Below are 20,916 nucleotides of genomic sequence, written 5' to 3'. Positions count from 1 at the left end.
ATCTCAATGCTAGTTCTGAAAAAAACTGGATCTGTATAATTTAGAGAGAAGAACATTGTGGTTAACTGTGTCAAATGTCTTATTTAAGCCCAAACACACAGCGCCAACCAGACCTCCTTTATCCAACTGTGTTTTTATCTTCTCTAGGAGAAAGCAATTTGCAGATTCAGTAGAGTACTTGGGTCTAAATCCAAACTAACAAAAAATTCCCAGACTCCAAATGATCTATCAACTGGCCAGCTAGTACCTTTTATAAGACTTTAGATAATGGTGGAAGGATACTAACCAGTTTATAATTCATCACCTGTTGAGAGTCCCCGGATTTATATATTGGAATGATTATAGCAGGTTTCTAATCTTCAGGAAACATACCTTTCAAAATGAAAAGATTAATCAACTAAGTCAAGGGTCTAGCCAGTACATCCCTATATGTCTTTACAAAAACAGCATCTACACCATACAAGTCTCTAGACCTTGATCCATCTAAAGAACTCAAGATTTTTTTCACCTCAACTTCAAACACCTTTCTTAGAACAAAAATGTGCTTCCCCTTAGAAATCAGTTAAACATTTTATGTTTTATCTACTTTGAAATGCAAAGCCAACTCCTCCACTGAATCAGTGAAAAAATCATTAAATGTTTTGGCTAACATTAAGCTATCAGTCACTATATCTCTTCCACTTTTTAATAAAGATTTTTCTTCATAAGATCCCATAAAAATTCATTTAACCAAGTTAAGCAATTTCCTGATCTTGGTTTGACTTTAGCTGGCACTGAGAAACTATCAATAACACCCTGTAATTCTCATAGAAGAGCCTTAAATCCAGTATCTAAACCTGCACTTTCCAACACTCCATGCCAAAAAATCTGTTTCATTTCATTCTCAAAGATAGAGAGATTTTTCCTTGGTATAATATATTTTCATTGCTTTCATTTAAGTAGCTATGAAAACGATTTATGGTCAGTTTTCTAACTACCGAAGTTAGATTATGATCAGATAAACTAGTGATAAAAATCATAAGTACATACAATACAAATGGGTTTATTACAAAATATTAGCTCAAGTTGCGGTTTTGAAGTTTTTGTTAATCTGGTAGGTCCATTAATCATTTGACACAAATCAAATGGAGATGTCACTTCTTGTAATTTTTTTCTTATTAGCCCTATCCATCAAATTAATGTTTAGATCACACAATGACCTAATTCTGTTAACAAAATACTGTGTCATGTTTTGTTTTATATGCTTTTTCTAAAAATTTATCTGATACTACCTGGATTGCATGAATCATATTTGAGGTCAGAGGTCTGAGCCAAAGGTAAACCCTTATTACATTTTCAAACTAGGAGCCCATGGTGAAAATGTCAGGTAAAACAGCCTTCAGGGGATATAATCGAATGAGAAAGTTCTGGTTTCTGAAGAAGCAGAGTGCACATAAAGGTAAATATCAAAGCTGTATAATAAACAGTCAATATAACATTTAATTTAACACTTTTAGCATTCTGACCTTGATATTAATAGTCAACCAATCATACAACCCAGCAATTTATGATGATAGACTTTGGAAGGTATGGACCTGGAGTCTAACATGTACAACAATTGTGCAGACCAATCATAATTTGTATTCCTCTGCATACCTAATAGTATTAGGCAGAGATAGTGTTCTAACAATGACATTCAGAGAATTCTCATTTAACTGCACAAAGCGTGTACGCTGAGTCTTCAGTTAAGTCCTGTTTTTAAAGGAGAAAAACACCTGTTGACTTGATCCTAGAACCAAACATCTCGACACTGTACTATAATTTAAGGTCTGCCCCAACAAAACAAAAATGAATTCATATACTCTACGATGTCAGATGACCACACAAGTAACTCTGTGTCCCCATTGAAGAGTGCCCTAAATAAGACCCCAAATATAAGCTGGAATGTAGTCACTGTGATCAAGACCCATCAAAAGGTGTAGTAATGGAACCTTCTTCTTCTTCCATCACAGATCTGCCTTTCATCCCTTCCTCTGGCTTGTCTCATAAAACTCCAAAACCATTTTCAAGTCTGTTTCTGAAAATAAATACTTTAATTCCACACCCTTTCCCCAAATATTTACCCTAGTTCTATACTTCTTTATTCTTGAACAGTGAGCCTTATTAACCAGACTGTCTTTTGAGACACCTGACAGAAAAAAAAATATGCCTCCATTGCAGCAACATAAACAAGTGAGACAACTCAGTTCCGTAAACGAATACAAGGCTATTGTTATCAGCATAAAGATGCCTAGCAAAAGACGTATACTATTCATTTGTTAGACATAAAAAGTCCATTGTGCCTTATACTGTTACTTTATGCTGTAATTTGTAATCAACTTCCTAATATAATACTGTATACTTTATTGTTACCCTTTTATGCAAAATTTAAAAAAAAATTAAAATTAGAAAGATAACATATGATGTTGTAGAATCCCCAACTGGTTGCTAGGCTGCATGAAGTAATGATTAACCTAGAAACAGGTACTGGTATTTACAGCCACACCTAAGGTATAATTACTCATTTGCAATAAGTGTGGGGGCTTTTGTGTTGAAAATGTAAACCAAATGGCAAATAAATGTAGTCTTCAAAACTCTCTGTGAACGGATATACAAGAAATACAGTAGAAACTGCCTTCCCTGCCAGTCATCTCCATAAAGTAACATGAGCTCTGGATTCTGAACAAGTAGGAAGTGAAAGCCGAGAGGGGCTTTGGAGTGCCAAAGTGCTGCATGCCTTGTCAGTGACTGCTGTGTGGCCTTTGTCTGAGCTTTTAGCATTTTAACTCCTTTCTTATAACTGGATTACAAAGATGTGAAGACCCACTCTGGCGGTGGCCTTAAAGGGAAACCTTTTTTTTTTCAAAAGCACAGCCCTTTACAACAATGGTAAGTGGAGTTTTTCACGCTCTTTTTTACTATTATGAATATAACCCTTCTTAAATACATTGAAGTTGAATGAATTGTACAGTATGGTAAAAAGCGTCAATATGGATACTAGGTGGACACTTTCATGTTCCATATACTGTTCAGAATTCAGGCAGGTCCTTTACAGTTGCCTCTATTAAAATACAGATATAAGTTCCAGGTATTTTGCCATTTAAATGTAAGTATTCAAATAGTAAGGGTGCAGCGGAGGAATTAGGTTACAGTTACAGTGGTAGACTGACAGCAACAGAATCACCTGGGTTACAGTCAGTCCCCAGCATTACCCTCTCGGCTACACCCTGTTATACAAAATATGATTTCACTGTTTTTACTGCATAGTTACTTCACAAGGAGAATTCGCTCTACACCCTAGCATGTCTTAATGTTTTACATTTGTAATTTAGACGGATCAACGTAGTTATTCAGTAAATGAGAACATTTTCTCAATAGGGCAGTTTCCATGGAAAAAGAAAAATAAGTCTCACCTTTTTCTCACTCTATTTTTGTAGTACTGTTGGGTTGTGTGTGTTTCCATATAGTTTTCTTTTAGCCAGATAAATTCTCTTTCCAAATGCAAATAACCTAAAACCATGTAAGTGCTTTATGTTGTCGTTAAATAAATTTGTTTTATTTTAATACATTGTACTTGAATTTATCTCTTTATAACTTGTTATTCTATCTGCTTCTATATAACACAGCAATCAGAAAATGTTGCTTTAATGAGATAATATTGTAGTATAAAAACATTCCTTCAAAAAAAAAGGAAAGCAATATTTTTTGTAGACATACTGCATAGTACACGCATAGGCCAGAAATTGACTTGAATTGTGCAGTTCCACAATGTCACAGTCTAAGTGAGAACATTAGCAAAAACAATTATATTAAACTGGCTGTGACCCAAGTGTATGAAAAATATGAATAATTTGGATACCATTATAATTATTGTACTACCCTGCAGAAAACTTTTAGCAGACCATAGCATTATCAACAATGCACAGAATTTGAAAAAAAAAGTCCTAATGCAGTACCTCCCTACAGTGTGTATTGGTTTATACAACTGACAAACTATGAACATGTTATATAATTTGGTACTCGTGGTCCTCAGTTCATCTGTTTTAATGAATGCATTCAATGTGCTCCTGCACTGCACACAGACTGCTGTGACCACACTGACAAAAACTGGCTATGAAGTAGTGACAAGAGAAGATCCTGAGGAGGAGCGCTCTGTAATGTTTTATGGCTCCAGTGCCTCACAGTACAGAGAGGAAATTGAGTACATTAAAAAGGTGAGGTAACTTAAGGAAAAATACTTTCATTTTTTGATAAGTCTCCATTGAGTTGCTTTGACTAAGTGTTCCAGAGCTGCTTTTTAGTCCTCGTTGCCTGCCATAGACATATATAATGTAAGCAAGATCAGCTGAAGTGACTTTATAGAAGTAAACATCTGCACCCTCTTATGCTCAGCTGTGTATTGCCATTGATACAAAATAAAACTATACCTAAAGAGGCGGATCTCTAGATGGCCTTTATTTCTATAAAGACACTGGATGATCTAGCAACCTACTCTTTAAAGATTCCATGGCACTGTTTAGGAGACAAGCCTGGCAGTATTCCCTCAAATACATGCATTTCAAATATAACACTGTTTTAGCATTGTGTTAGAGGGTTAAAATAAAACATTTCAAATTGTAGTTTTTTGAAGAGATGTCTGAAAAATATATAAATACATGTAATTAAAAAAAAAAAATCCTTGCATTTAAGATACGCTCTAAACTGGAGAAAGTACGAACGCAGGTATTTGGAGATGACTGTGATGGTTATAGAAGACAGACATCAGGAGATGAGGTAATGTATACTCCGACAGTGTATCCATTCTGCTGTATTAATCTATGCAGAGCAATGTTAATCCTCCAGGGTTTTTCAAGTTTTCAGCAGGGTGTTGCTGTTATGTCCTTACAGCTATGAAGAGGCTATCTGTCATGCTGAGATCAATGCTATAGGAAAGATGACAGACGGTACTTTCTAATGAGTGCGTTTATTACACATGAACTATCTAAAGTAAGTTGGAGACTAAGGGAGAATATATAGGGTAATTATAAAGTCAGTTCCTAACACATTTCTTGTCAAATTGAAGGACATCCATCTGTGTGAATAATGGAAGCTCACCTAAGACAAATGGTACCCAAATTAGGAAAATTAGGAATAGCTATTATAAGAAAGTCGCTACAGTGACCTGTATGAATAATCTTATATCTTATATCTTATATATATATATATATATGGTAATGATGTGTATGTGCTGAACATTAATCTGGAGGCTTTAGGACCCTTGTGTTAGCCACATACACTTCATCATAGCAAAGGTAACAATCAGTTAATTGAATAATTAATGGGTAAATGTTGATCAGCTTCAACTGATCAAGTTGGAGAATAAAAAGGTCACAGTTTGTGTGTTTGTTGATTGGGGTTGAAGTGGAGAGATAGGAGAAAACACAACACACAAAACACAAAATAATCAAACAAAACTAAATGTAATGTCCTAGCTATAAACCGGATGGCTAAGCCATTTACCACTAACATAAAAGTATCACAATATCTTTCAGGCCTGTCCCCACAGGCCTCGTCAAGCCTGCACAGACAGGCAAACCCCTCATTCAATCACTGCCCTCATATGATAATCCTATTCTTTTTTACAATGCACAATTGACATTTAAAGCATCTGCACCGTTATCCCCATCAGTGAAGGATTAATTGCATTTAAACACTTCCTTCATGAAGAGACAGTGAAAGTGCCCTCAACAGATATCCTTCTGAGACTGGCTGAACTTTGAATTGTTTTTCTTTTAATGGATTTGTGTACACTCAAGTAAAGGATGTCAGCTTGGAATCTAGAAATCATATGCCTGCCTTTTTATGGGATCAGTTGAAAACAGATATTAACAGCAACCTATGCCGTATGCATCTCAAAAATACTGATGGCATCTTGTGAAGTCTTGTGAAGATTTGTAAGAATTGTGGTTTTCCGGAACAGATCATCACTGAAGCTAAATTCCGCATTTCAAATATAAACATAAAGGATGATTTATATAGTAATAGTAAACTACATACAGATGACAGAATTCCTGTGGTCCTCACTTATCACCCTACCATCTGGTTATAATTTAAAATAAGTGACAATTCATTATAAATTGTTGTTCACAGTAACATAATATAAATTCAACTGAAGAAATAGTGCTTTCATACATAATTACATTTACTCCTATTTTAAAGTCTTACAGCTAACTCTGCTGTCTGGCTCAGACTGATGCTATGAAAAAAGTGATTAAGCTTTTGAATGGCAAAGAAACAACCATGCCAACTCAACTCAAACATTCAGATCTATGCATGGGGATTAGTCATTATTTGTATTTCAGTTAATGCTAAGTCATCTTGTACTACAATCATCCTGCAATTACAGCAGGGGAAAATGTCCTATCAGTTAATGCTTGATGGAACATTTACTTTACACTACGTCTCAATTCATATTTGTGATGAGAATGCCTACTTAACTGGAAAGTAATCAATAATTAATAATTCATAATTAGATTAATTAATAATTAATCAATAACCTAATGTCTTAAAATCATATAGTGATGTACAATGCAGATTTCAATTGTATTTCTATTGCATTTGGTTAAGGAAGCAATCTTACTTGTGCACAGTTATCTTAAATGCATTCTTATTTAGTATTGACAAATCAAGCTAAAGGAAATCTCTGATCCATTTTCTAAGCCTGTTTAGAATCACCTTGTATATCATTTCTGTCACCCTGATTTACTTTTTCAAACGAAGAGCTCTCAAACGTGTCTCGTCTCTCAGTTCTGCTGGTACCTCAGAGTGTAACCATTAACGCCCCCACAACAGTCTGCCCCTGGTGGATGCAAAAAAAAAAAAAAGTTATGTTGTATTTCTTACTGATGTACAGTTTCTCTTAAATCTATGGGCAGAATACATTAGGTAAGATGACTGTGATATTTGAGACTTATACCAGCGTGCTTTTTAAATTAAACAAATTATTACCCATTTTACTGCATTTCCCTAAAAACTGATACTGATTGTCTGAGGCAATCTGTGATTTGTATAATCAATAGTATCATCTTTTGTGCTAACCTGATTATTGATTTATGAACCTCAAGCTTTACTGGTGTTCCAAGCACATCACACATTTCCCTTAAATGTTAGGTACGGAATCAAACCCCATGGAATTCAAGTGACTCTGAGACAAGAGCCACCAGCTTCTACTCCAGATATCATCAGATCTTAGAAGATATCAAAGAAAAGGACCGTCAGCTCTATCACATCAAGTTGGAGAACCAGGAGCTAGAAATCAGGGTATGGCTGCTTGAATTAGCTGCTCCCGAGGCCTTATGTATTGCAGATGGTCATGTCACATAGTTTAGGCTCCTGTGCTTTACATTAGAACATGACACAGCGAGACATATTTTCAAAGCCATGATAATGTACAGTAATACAGCTCAGAAACAAACAACAGATTGCTTATGTTACGTTTTCTCCTTTGAAGACCGTATGCTCCAAACACTTTACTCTCAGCATTTTAATCCGCCACTTTGACATATAATTCTCTTTTGTTTCACATCCACACTGCCCCTCAAACAACTGTCATTGCTACTTTACTTGTTCCTTTGTTAAAAGTAGTGACTGTGGTTCTGTTTTCATTTGGAGCTCGAAGCATCACGAGAGGCTGGGGCTGGGGCCCTGAGAAATGCATCAAGAAAACTGTTTGACATGTACCAAACTCGACTGGAGGAAGCTAGGAGGAAACACTTGGAAGACAAACAGATACTCCAGGTAGGCTCGGAATGCATGCATCTTTACCACATTTGAGGAATTCAATTGCTATCTGAGGATGTATCAATAAAAGTGACCTGGAGCTGTTCAAAACAGGTAATTGCCTTTATCTAGTCTGTCATCAACTGAGCATCACAAATGTGGGTGATGTTGGAATCATGCACCCTCTTAAGAAGCAGGTACAAAATCTGTAGCAGACAAAACAGTGCCACACAGAAAAATAAATTCTGATAAAAAAAACAAGCATGACTGTTTTCCCTTTTACAGTAAATAACATACATACCTACATTTTTATTCTGGTCTATTGCTCTTGTAGTGTTCAAAGCTTTTGTTTTCTAAGCACAAAAAAAAGAAATTGTCGTAGATCTATTTACCTTCTCAAAGTTCTTAATATCTATACTGTGAATTCATTTGTTTTGTGGTAGAAAACTTTTTTCTCTGCCCCTTCTCTCTGGGGCCATGCCTTGCATTATTGAATTTTGTATCTCATCTGCAGGCTTACACTGAGGAACAGGCGCAGAATTTAAGGAAACGCATGGAGATGGCATCAACCCTTGAAAAAAAGCAAACCAGTCTCTCAGAACTGGAAAAGCGGATAGAAAGAATGGAAAATGTACATTTATAATTCTCATCATCCATTTGGGGCTTAGACACCATTCACATTAGGGCATCATTGTATAGTACAATAGTTTACATTAGAAACTCACACAAGCTGTGGCTGGGAAGAACATACATTGGGTGTGCTTCACTTTTTCCTGTTGCCTTACAAACTCTAATGACAACTGCCTCACATACCAACTATCTGCCTTGAGGGATGGAATTTCGTTAGTTTTTAAAACTCGCCAAGATGTAATGGCTGGCTTGGTAAATGATATACATACACAAGAATCAACAACAAGATTATATTATATTAGTAAAGATAACTAATATTTCAGACCCATAATGAGTTGGATATTCAATAGGTAGCATATAAAGTCTTCTTAATAATGTGCATTATACATGGCTCAGGTGCTTTGCATTACAGTACATCATGGTGCTCCTGCTCTTTTGCTTAATAGTTCATATGCAAGTACACACCCTGTGCATACTGTTTGTTGTATATTTTATCCGTGATGCACTGGGTTTTATTTTAGAATATCTAGTGTTTCTGAGAATAAAGATTTAGACATGTTAATGGGGAGTACATTGGCAGATAACATTCAGTTATTTTCATAAGCCTGGTTCCTTGAAATAGAAATGTAACCATTACCAAATGGGTATTTACCTCCTAAAGACCCCTGAACTGAATACTTTATACCAAAGCTGCTCTTTGAGCCTGAAGCTCCAAAAGTACTGCGATCAGAGATCTCAGCATCATTTTTCCTTCAACCCTGCTGTGAATAATGGACGCATCGACCTTGAAGGTTAATGGTTACATTTCTGTTTCAAGGAACTAGGCTTATCAAAATAACCTAATGTTCCCTTTCAAGTACGAAATATAACCATTACTGAATGGATGAGTATACCCATATAAGGGCATGATTACAGAACAACTGGAATGCTACGAGGCTAAGCCAAGTGGCTGCCCTGTGCGTTACCATTGAGGGCATTGTAGCATACCGCGGGACCAAACGTATGCCCTGGAGTGACCAGGGCATCTAACAGCGGTGCTTTGTCCCCATCAAGCACCTGTGTTTGGGAAAGCCAAAGCTGGCTGCAAGCAACCACCAGTGCAGGCTTTTTGAGGATTACCTCTGAAACCCGATACTGGTTGGTTGGGCAGGTGGTGTCCTTGGATAGCTGCGCCAAATTAGGCACCTGGACCAAGGCAGCAATGGAAGCCTCAGCTGGCAGAAAATGGGCCAAGCCTGCTCTTTCTGTTGTCTGCTCTCCCTTGGTGCCGACTCATAGGGTGAGGACTTAGCCACCTCTCTTAGACGGAGATGGGGAAGAGCATTGAGCAGAAGGGACATAGAATGTTCCTTAGAGCTGCGGGATAACCTCTTCTAAAGTGTTCGCTTGGAGTAAGGGGCACAAAATTTACAGAAGCTGCGATCAACCAGCACCTCTTTAGTCTTCCATGTCTCACAGATTGGCCTTTCATGTCTTACAAGGATGGAACCTGGGCATGATGCAAGGAGCAAGCGATGCAACGTACAGTACAAGGTTGTTCAGCTGTTGCCTCAGTATACTTATATACTGACCAGGCGGGTCAAGACTCGAGCAGTTCCGTTTCGGTGACCTCTGCATCAAGTTGGCATGGGTTTGTACTGTGTCGGTAATGGGATGGTACCAGGTAAGTTGGGTACTGGGACGGTACCGGTTCAGTGTACTTTACTCTGGGTCGGTACTGGTTTGGTATATACAGACACAAGCAACAATGTACTTATCTGCACAAGGCTCTGTGATCAGGTCAGTCTTAAAGGAAAAATGGTCCTGAGATCTGTGACTGTAGTACTTTTGATCCCTAAGGGGTGGGGTTATGTCTGCGTCACAGACTCAAAGAGCAGCTTTGGTATAAAGTATTCAGTTCAGGGGTCTTTAGGAGGCAAATACCCATTTGGTAAAGGTTACATTTCGTACTTGAAAGGGAATCAGCACTACTTAACGAGCAATTAAAAGGTAGAGCAAATTAAATGTTAAAAGTTTACACTTTAAGACATTCTGCAAAACACATCAGTCCTACAGATGAGCTAATTGGGAGGTTCACTTCAGTTTAGATGTCAAAAGCCAAGCCTTCACATTATGCAAATACAGTGAAGCATGAACCAAAGGAACTAAAAATGCATGGCTGCTTAAGACAGGTGTTTGTTGATTCAAGTTGCCTCTGTCATTCACTTGTTTTGAAAAATAGAAATTCTATTCTGTCAGTGGTTTACTAGCTGCTTTGTAATATTATATATCGTATTGTCTTACAGGAAAAGAAAGTGCTGATGGAGAGAAAAGAATTCATTGAAAAAGAGATTCTGTCAATGTCACATAACCATCCAGATGATATTAAAAGGTATAATAATATATAGCAGTATGCTGGGTCATATGACCAAAAATAGTTTGTGATATGCCCAAAAAACTGTCTATTATTGAGAGGTTAATAGCCACCGCACAATATACAAAATCACATATTTATCTAAATTGAATAATTTAACATATATTGACTGCAGTTTTCAGCTTATAGCAGATAACTATTGCTCTTGGGTTGAAAAGGTGACCTCCAATGAGCAATAAAGATCTCAGCCTGCGGCTCTTTTGACACTGTCAGTCCCTTTTTCAACCCCCAGGGCAACAACTTTTGACAATAAGTTGCTTCTTGTAGCCTGCACATCCAAGCCTAGGACTAGAACAGTGGTGACCATATTCACCAAAGCTTGAAGAATGTTTTTTTTATTCAAAGTGGTGTTATGAATAAAATATAGTGTAATGTTAATTAAATTGTTCTAGACTTTTTTTGATAATTTAAATACAGTCTACAACAGTTTTATCAAGCTTGCTCTTGTCAACAGTTATTTTTCACGGGCTCACAAGCTACTGTAATGAATCACTCACCTTTTAGTGTAACTATTTATTTTTTAAACGAGTCAGGTTGTTTATTGATGCATCAGGTAACTTGTTAATTGTGCAATGGGTTGCAGGAGCTTTGATACTCAATGCTGCAATTCAGCTCAAATGGTCACAAACAACTCAAACTGAAAGTGTCAAGACCTGTTGTATAATTAAAAAGCTCAGTGGTGTTTAATGAACCTGTAAATTCTCCAAAAGGTGAGTGGCTTATCATTGTATTTTGGTAGTCCCAGAAAAATAAAAGTTGGAGCAAACTTGTTTATAATTTGCAGCTTTGTGAATAGGGCCTTATAAGTGTTGCATGATCTGAGGGGACTGGCCCTTTTGAATTACCTTTGGAGTGCTGCTAAGTTTGTGATGCATATTGTCCATGTGATCCCGATGTTACAGCTGATCCATTCATAGCTCTTGCATACAAACTATTTACTCCATTTCACAGGTAACAACGCCACACAGTCCATTTTTGATTCCATTGATAGATCACTGATATGAGATAAGACAAGTGCAAATAGTTTTTAGGTTTCCTATTATTCTTCTGGCGAGCGAAAAATATTATTTTGAACATTTGAAAGATTTACCCCATGTTATCCTATACATCATCTCCATCTCCTGGACATTTACTATACAGCAGCTTATTGAAATCTATTAACATTAAAAAAAAAAAAATAGTGTCCAGAACATCTCTACCTATAGTAACTACAATTACACATGATTTTAACATTTATCATGTTTTAACTGCAAATTCATATTTTAGGCACATTGGTGATGGACATGCGACTAAAATGCCATTTCAATATTTTTCTTTACCTAAGAGTTTTTCAAATGTTCTGAGAGGTTGCTAGCTCTGTTGTTCTAACAAAGCATGGTATATGGTACTAGACAGGGATTAAGAAATCTCGGCCTGCAGACCTTGCTTCTGGTTATTTCACCTGGAAACTGTCCCCTACTTTATCATCACATAATTGTAACTAGCATCTCAAACCTTACAGGCTGCCACTAATTACAGATTCAACTTTTGACTGAATAATTTCCAATCACCTTGTTTAGGTTTAAGATGAAGAGAAGGAACATCAAGTCCATTTTGCAATTTCAGTGTCTCTGGTTAAAGATCTTGGATGTCAGGGGAGCTTTGATCTGATCAGGAAGATTATTTCATTCTAATGGAGACAAGCTGTCTAGCTGAGTTTTGTCACCTGTTCCCTCCACACAAAAAATAACTTGTGTGGAATAGATAAAGCCAATTGTCTGCAGTCTCTATTTTATATAACCCCAGTTTAGCAAAATGCGAAGCATGCATGGATACCAATGCATTGTATAAACAGGGCAGCAGGGGGTGTTGCTGTTATTATGATTTTCAATTAATAGGCTGACTGTTCGATGGACTGAACACAAGCACATATAAGAGCTGGTTCCTGTGACTGCTCCCTTACAGTGTATGTTTTGCACACTAAACACATGTGGCTAATAAAATGCTGTTACCTTGTGTTTGGTTAATGGGATCATTTCTAGCATCTTAATTTTCCTAATGTATATTTACAATGCATTTATCTACTGTGTGTTCTTTATAAAAAGCAGTTCTGAAAGCTATTTACAAATCCTTGTGAGCACAATTTTTCCTTAGTGGGAAAAACAACAAATTGCAATTTTTCAAACAACTTTGACTTCTTACAAGCCCCTCAAATGAAATGTTGTTGTTTGTTTCTGGTGTGGTAACTTTATTTGCTGTGTTTTTCTGAAAAAGCTTTGAGAATCTTACCAAATATAGTTGTTTTTGATTAGATCATAGTAAGCTGATTAACTGAAATGAGGTGGAGGAGCATATCACTGTTATTGTTTCACTGTGCCATGAAGCCTATATATGTTTTGGCAATTCCACTTGCCTTGTGTCTGGCGGGGTTCTGATTTTGAGGAATTAGAGAAGTTCTAAAAATGTAGTTCCTTCAATTCATTCAAAAAATGTAGTTCCTTCATCTTCAAAGAGACAGTGATCCATCCTCTCATCTATTCTGTTGTTTTTCAAAACCCAAACTGAAGATGTGATCCTCCCTGTTTTGTTGTTGAATTAATGCCCAATCTATGGCATAACATTTCCTGAGCATCCCTCCCTTGTTTATTAATAATAATAATAATAATAATAATAATAATAATAATAATAATAATAATAATAAAGGCCAGCTATTTTACACAACACCTTTAACACTGGAAAACCGATGGACTCAAGACATTACGGGGCCACTGCAAAAATCCAACGGGCTGAAGCATTGTACACAGAATCCTATGCAACACTGATGTGCTTCCCCACCTTACCTCAAAAGATCCGATGCGAGTCTTGTCTAAAAGCAGTTTTTGCTGAAATAGTTAGTAAGCATGGCAAATAATGTTCTAAGCAGAAACAATAGAGATTTACACAGAATACGTAAATCATGTAAAGAATAACGAGAAGGAGGCAAATATAGGGTCCATGGCTTGAGTGTCAAATTCAGACATCCCCTTTAAGTAGAACATAACAAAGAAATCAAATGCAAGTCATAAATAATTGCAATATTATAACATAAGCCACCTGGCTAGGTTATGCTGCAGGGTACTGTAAAACTTATTATGTTTTGCATCACGTTCAAATTTCAGCTTAAGGACTTGCCAAATGGAAGCAGCTGCTCTTCGGGAGAAAATTTCCCATCTTGATGACATGGTTCTCAGCCAGAACAGAAAACTACGGAGTTCCATACAGCAAGTAGGTGTTTTTTTTTTTGTTTTTTTTTTTTCAGTTTTCTTTCTGGGTAATTATCTAGCTTGCTCATAACATTCGCAACGACTACAGGATTGTGGTCCCAACAGGGCTTCGTAGCAAACAGGTTGTCAACAAGGGGAAACTAAAGAAGACATTGAAAAAGACTGTCATTTAATTTATTTTAATATGTCTAATTTGAAGAAGGGTAAACAAATACTGTTTAGGAATTTAAACAAACATGACAGTTAACAAGATGCCTGGTTGTGATGAATGCACAGAAGACTAAACTACATGGGTTTTTTTTTTATCTTCTCCTTTGTTTATGACAGATTGAGCAGTTAAACAGAGAGCTGTCCGGTCAAGACAAAGTTATATGGAGCCTGCATGAAAGACTTCTCTTGGCAGAAGCACAGGTGAGAATGAAAACCTGAATAATATCAGCACTGGGGGAAATACAAACATTTCTAGAAGTGTGTAAACTGAGCTTCTGCTTTCTCATCTCTCTAGAAAGTGAAAGTCAATTGTGTCAACATTCTGTGATTGTGCTAATGCTGACTAGGAGCTAGGAGTCCAGACCACCAAATCCATTTTAGTTGTGACCTGAGGTGGATTTAAAACCTGCAATGTCTACAGTGATGATTTGTGCCACCTAAATTCCTTTAACCTCAGTTTAAATGTAAACTGTTGTCCTCAAATAATGTGCTGCAAATGAAGTTAGAGAAGGTAGAAGGGCATGTATCTGGCCCATATTGACTGAACTTCAATTTAAGATGAATTGCACATTTCTTGTTTTCCAAAAATACTTAACTGTTGATGCTTCTGAAAGTAATTCTTTTGAAATATGTTCCAGGTTTAGCAGTGGATCTAAAATGTTTACCAAGTTACTGATCTAAAAACATCAACCTTGAGTCAAAAAAGCAAGTTTACTTACGTTTTTTACACTTTACTTGCATTTTTTCTTACTAAATGTATATTGTTAGCCAACTCTGCTTCATTTTCTTGATTTTTTTTATGGCGCTCTACTTCATGGATTATGAGTTGGTTCTGTAAATAACAACAGTTCTGCCTTCTTTAATCCCTTTTGAGAGATCATTCAATCTGTCTTGGTATCTGTGACAAACTCCAGACAGCTATGACACGGAAAACTTGCTATTTTTAAGGGGCTTTGTTAATACAGGAATACTGAAATGTGGCCAATTTATGTACAACACTTCCTCTCTACAGCAGATGAAAGTAAAAATTTACATTGTACAGAAGTACCAACAGGTTCCAGTAGGGGCTGTATTTCCCACAGCCCTGTCATGATTCAATTCAGATTCCAACAGAATACAGTTGAGGCCAGCGTTTTTGCTAGAATTCCTCCAAACCCACCCTGCTGAAAATTCCACAAACTACTGTTGATCACCTAAGTGTTGGGAATTGTTGGATTACTTGGTACCCGATCAGAACATAAGATCCAGGACAAGGTTTAAGGTATATACGTAAGTGATAGTGCCCATCAATGAAGGCTCTGCTGTGCTGTGGTAGTTGACTGTAACTGGAGTTATGTGCCCCAAGCCGATGGCGCTAATGAAAATCAAGGTCAACTACGACATGGTGAAAGGACAATATGAATATTAGAAAACGATTTTCTCATTATTTTATTTTTAAAAATAAAATAAAATAAAAACGCTTTAAAAACTAGTTTTACCGTGAACTTGTAATGATCTGTCAGGTACCCTTCTGCTGAGAAAAGTTTCAGGAAAATAGTCCAGAAAATATTCATAAAGAATCACCTACAGTCTCAGACAAAAGTATTGGCGCCCTGCGCTTTATTATACCATGAAGTCAAGGTAACAGATTAAGGACAAGCATTTGGTAAACTTTAACCAAGTTTTAGTAAAACAGAAAGCAAAATACACAGTTTCCGTTCGTTTATCAAACAATCTTTATAATTTTTTTGGTTTTTTAAAAATCACTTTCAATTTCAAATATTTGAGCATGACAAAAGTATTGCGACCTTTACATTAACAGTGTAAAAAATGTTACACAACTAATTTAAAAAATATATGAATTAATTGAAAACCATTACACAATAATTAAGCTACACTATAGCCAGAAAAAGAGACAATTGTTTCCAACATCTATTGAAGAACATTGTTTTGGCAACACAGCAGTCTGGGTGATGGGCCATGTCTCAGCTGCTGAATTTCATTAAATTCAATATTTGGGGGGGGGGAGGCGTCAGAGTGCCACTGTAGAGTGCATTAATTATTTATTATTCTCCATTCATGGTTTGGCGGCCTCGTCTTTTTATTATTCTCCATTCATGGTTTGGCGGCCTCGTCTTTGTGGGGGGGGGGGTGGCCACAGCTACTTCCTGTCTGCAGCACTGGAAGCATGTAACTGTCTGCGCCTGTACATAATTAGAAAAAATTAGTATTAGATGTGAACTGAGCTTTCGTTATGGCTAATCAAAATGAAAAAGCCGGTTCTTGCGTAGATTGATTTGCAGTTTGATTCACAGTTAATGCTGTGACGTTCCAGCAGGCATCTACTGTCTGATAGAAGCCCACTAAGGCTAATGGTACTGAATCGTTTTCTAACGTAGATTTATGTACAATAAGGATTTTTCTTGAACCTGCATAAATAGTTCATCCAGGTCAACTGAAAACCAGCAAATGACCAGCTCTGACCAGCATACAACAGTACTGACCATAGCTGGAATTTCTTTCACGGCATATATTAAAGGTAGAATAAAACTCCTTTCATAGAAGAACAGCATATCTACATATTTCTTGTTTTTATTAAAAGTAGATGGTTTTTCCATATTGAAATGAAATTACAAAGACTGATTGTTTTAGCCTCCATTATACTATAAAGAACAATCAGTGATATACAGTGGCTCTCAAAAGTATTCACCCCCCTTGGACTTTTCCACATTTATTGTGTTACAACATCTACCAGCTTTGCACATCTGGACACTGAAATTTTTGCCCATTCTTCTTTGCAAAATTGCTCAAGCTCTGTCAAGTTGGATGGGGACCTTTGGTGAACAGAAATTTTCAACTCTTTCCACCTATTCTCAATTGGACTGAGGTCCGGGCTTTGACTGGGCCACTCCAGGACATTGACCTTTTTGTTTTTAAGCCACTCCAGTGTGGCTTTGGCTGCATGTCTTCTCCCAAGTCCCAGGTCTCTTGCAGACTTCAGCAGGTTTTCCTCCAGGATTTCTCTGTACTTTTCTGCATCCATTTTGCCCTCTAACTCTAGCCCAGATTTGATGTGAGTTTTTTTCAACAATGGCTTTCTTTTTGCCACTCTCCCATAAAGGCCAGTTTTATGAAGCACCCAGGCTATTGTTGCCATATGCACAGTGTCTCCCTGCTCAGCTGTGAAAGACTGTAACTCCTTTAGAGTTGCCATAGGTCTCTTGGTTGCCTCCCTGACTAGTGCCCTTCTAACCCGGATACTCAGTTTTTGAGGACGGCCAGTTTTTGAGGACGGCCTGTTCTCCGGCCTGTTCTCTCAGTTTTTGAGGACGGCCTGTTCTCCGGGGGATATTCAATGCCTTGGAAATGTTCTTATATCCTACCACTGATTGGTGCTTTTGAAGATCATTATTCCAGATTTGCTTTGAATGTTCCTTCATCTTCATGATGTAGTTTTTGTTAGGAAATGTACTAACTAACTGTGGGACCTCCCAGAGACAGGTGTATTTAACCTGAAATCATGTGAAACACCTTAATAGCACTCCATTCAACTAATTATATGACTTCTAAAGACAAACTGGTTACATCAGAGCTTATTTAGGTGTGTCATAGCAAAGGGGGTGAATCAATTATTTTCTGTTTTATATTTGTAATTCATTTAGAACAATTTGTAGATTTTATTTTTCACTTTGACGTTATGGACTTTTTTTGTGTTGATCATGGCAAAAACACCTCATTAAATCCATTTTGATTCCATGTTGTAACACAATAAAATGTGGAAAAGTCCAAGGGGGGTGAATACTTTTGAGAGCCACTGTATTTATTGTTTAGGCTTAGAGTTTAAATGTAGGGCCTTTCTTCATCACAACCATAGCATATTATAAAACTGGGGGAGCAGCAAAGGCAGATGAATGAAAATTATATTGCTTTCAACAAAAGGCAGGGCAAGACTTTGACCTGTAACATAATGAGAAATCACAGGAAACTGCACTACATTATCTAGCGCTGTTAGTGCCAGCTCCTCACATTGATTATTTTTCAGATTGATTACACATTCTGCACCAAAGCAATTTGGGGGTCCAGTTTAAGTTTGCCTTTGGGATAGTGAGCCAGCCCAGACAGTCTCTAATGCAGCAAAAAAATATCTCAGGTAAAATGTGCTTTATGTACAGTATAGTGAGCCATCACCGATTCATTACTGTGTTAAGGACGTTTGTTATTGTGAGCATGTTCATACTTACAGCTATGAGCACCTGTATCCTTAGACTGACTTAATCTTCCAGTAAAGATTGGGAGCTCCAGTGAATGAATAAGAAATTGAATGAACACCTGTCCTTCCATACTGCGCATAACTCCGCTGACCTCTGTGCTGTCATCCCTGTAGATTGTGGCTATTCGGAAATCCAAATGATGCCTAGTGGATCAGGTGATCGCTTCAGTGTTTTTTTTTCAGTGTTTTTTTCCCCTCCTGTCAAAACTACCTTGTACAATCTAGCACGTCCCTTGTCTAGTAAGCAGGGTGACATGACCTAGCTTTGCTTCTGTGGCTGTCAAAAGTAATACAAGTACAATGCAGAGTTATTTTAAAATTTTAAAAAAATAAAAATAAAAAGAAGCCATTTGTCCATAGGCCTCCTTCAGAAAAGCCTCATTAATATCTATTGCCAATTCTGTTTCATTCTTTTTTGTAGAAACTAAGCATTTTTGGCAAGATAATATTGGATACTTACAAACATACTTCAAAATAAAAAGAGAAGCTCAAGGGAAGAGACAAAGCAGACCCAACGCTGTTCAGTCCCAGTACTCACACAGAACCCTAATCATCTATAATAGGCCACACACGGGGCTTCTTGCTGGCTGGGATTATGACATAATCCCAAGACTCGATAATAAGCAAAAGCAAGAATTCTACAAAAAAAAAAAAAAAAAAAAAATGAAGATACACAACAGTTTGACGACATGAATGTTTTATTTTCCAGAATAAAGAACTGAAGTACAAGGTAGATTTCTGGTCCAGCCAGCACCCTGAGGTAGTTTCAACTACAGTATCAGTTAGGTAAGTTCTTTTTTTTCAAGTTGTTAAAATACAGCAGTATTTACTCGATCTCTGCCACAAAATGAAACTACTTGTCGATACTGTATTGTGTGTTTTTTTGTATTTGTTTTATGGATGCAGAACACATACAACAAATTTGAACAAATAGCAATACCTACCACGGGCAGCCTGTTCAGTACCGATTCAATGTTACAAGTCTGCAAGGTATTTAAATTGTTCTGGAGAGATACTTGACCAGTCCTTGTTGATTACTGCCTCCAAATCTTGAATACAGTAGCACCTGCCAGCATCTGTCTACCAAAGTCTTGGCTTTCTGTTTATGTCTTGCTCCTCTATATAAGGGTATATACATATCATTATAATGTTTATTTCAGCTCACTTCCACTGAAAAGGAAGTTTCCCCTGCTGAGGCTCACAACTGTCTCACACACCGGAACTTCATATGGACTTCAGTCCAGTGGCACTGCCTGCTAATACAAAGACAGTAGCTGCTCGTTAAAGGAATAGTCATCTCCAGCTGGTTGACTTTTCATTTACAAAGTGGAAGAAAGAGAAATATATCATCGGAACATCTGGGCTGATTTCCGGGAGAGAAAACACAATTCTTCAGTCCAGTCATAAGAACTGCCCTTTAAGAGCTCTCTAATCCTGTTCAATATTGGAGAAATACAGGTAGGACAAAAAAATGGAAACACCAATGTCAAGTCACTTAATAGGGCATTGGGCCACCATGTGCAGCCAGTACGGCCTGTATGCGCCGTGACATACATCTACCAGCCTCTGCAGGAGGGATGTGGCTCCATTATTCCACTAGAAAGTCAATCAACTCACACCTGGTTGATGGAGGTGAAAAACACTGTCTGAGGCGTTGTTCCAGAATATTCCATAAATGCTCGATTGGGTTCAGATCTGGTGTCTGAAAAGGCCATGACATCTGGATAATATCAGTGTCATGCTCATCAAACCATTGGGCGACCACACGTGCTCTGTGGATGGGGCATTGTCATCATGGAAGACACACACCCACCCCCGGCAAGAAAGAAATGCTGCAACAGGGGGTGAAGATGATCACTCAGTACCATTAAGTAGCAATTTGCATTGACCTTGCCTTCTAAGGGAATGAGTGCACCCAAATCATACCAAGAAAATGCGCCCCACAACATTACAGAACCACCAGAACCCTTCACTGTTGGAACCAAGCACTCAGGGCTGTAGAGTCCTTTAGGTTGGCGCCACACATGCACTCGTCCATTTGTCGAGAACATGGTGAAGGATGATTCATCAGACCATATCGCATTTCTCCAATGCTCGATAGTCCATTGCCTGTGCTCTTTGCACCACTGGACTCACAAACATGCACTGCCAGGTGTGATGAACGGTTTGTGCACTGCAACCCGACTATGGTATCCCACTCTGTGAAGTTCTCGACGGACGGTTTTTGATGAAACAGGCTGCTCGCGCCCCAGGTTGAAATTTGCAGTCAATTAATCTGCAGTTGCTCATCTGTTTTGACTTGCACTCCACGATCCTGCAGTATGCTCTTCCGCCCACTGTTGCCCTTTGCTGATGTTGTCTTTCTCTCGGAGTTCCATGTCGACATCATCTTAGAC

At 37.6% G+C, this 20,916-nt stretch overlaps 1 protein-coding gene across 1 annotated transcript; it reads left to right on the top strand.

Moving 5' to 3' along the window:
- The first annotated feature begins 2,455 nt into the window (after positions 1 to 2,455).
- On the top strand, positions 2,456 to 20,418 carry LOC121304399 (coiled-coil domain-containing protein 68-like). The gene is made up of 11 exons (XM_041235520.1): positions 2,456 to 2,907; positions 4,101 to 4,232; positions 4,708 to 4,791; positions 7,168 to 7,317; positions 7,669 to 7,794; positions 8,291 to 8,407; positions 10,692 to 10,777; positions 13,957 to 14,062; positions 14,389 to 14,472; positions 19,230 to 19,306; positions 19,681 to 20,418. Exons 1-11 carry the CDS (start codon positions 2,905 to 2,907, stop codon positions 19,778 to 19,780), a joined length of 1,065 nt encoding a protein of 354 aa, XP_041091454.1. The 5' UTR covers positions 2,456 to 2,904; the 3' UTR covers positions 19,781 to 20,418.
- The last annotated feature ends 498 nt before the right edge of the window (positions 20,419 to 20,916 follow it).

The sequence above is a fragment of the Polyodon spathula genome, chromosome 2, assembly GCF_017654505.1.
Source record: "Polyodon spathula isolate WHYD16114869_AA chromosome 2, ASM1765450v1, whole genome shotgun sequence".
Lineage (NCBI taxonomy): Eukaryota > Metazoa > Chordata > Actinopteri > Acipenseriformes > Polyodontidae > Polyodon > Polyodon spathula.
The sequence above is the reverse complement of the archived record's forward strand: the minus strand, read 5'-3'. Positions and strand labels throughout refer to the sequence as shown.

Bases quoted from the DNA above. Each gene is read 5' to 3' on its own strand.
- LOC121304399 (XM_041235520.1), top strand. The intron at 4,792-7,167 runs GTAATGTATACT...CTTAAATGTTAG, and splicing joins GACAGACATCAGGAGATGAG to GTACGGAATCAAACCCCATG. The intron at 7,795-8,290 runs GTAGGCTCGGAA...TCTCATCTGCAG, and splicing joins AAGACAAACAGATACTCCAG to GCTTACACTGAGGAACAGGC.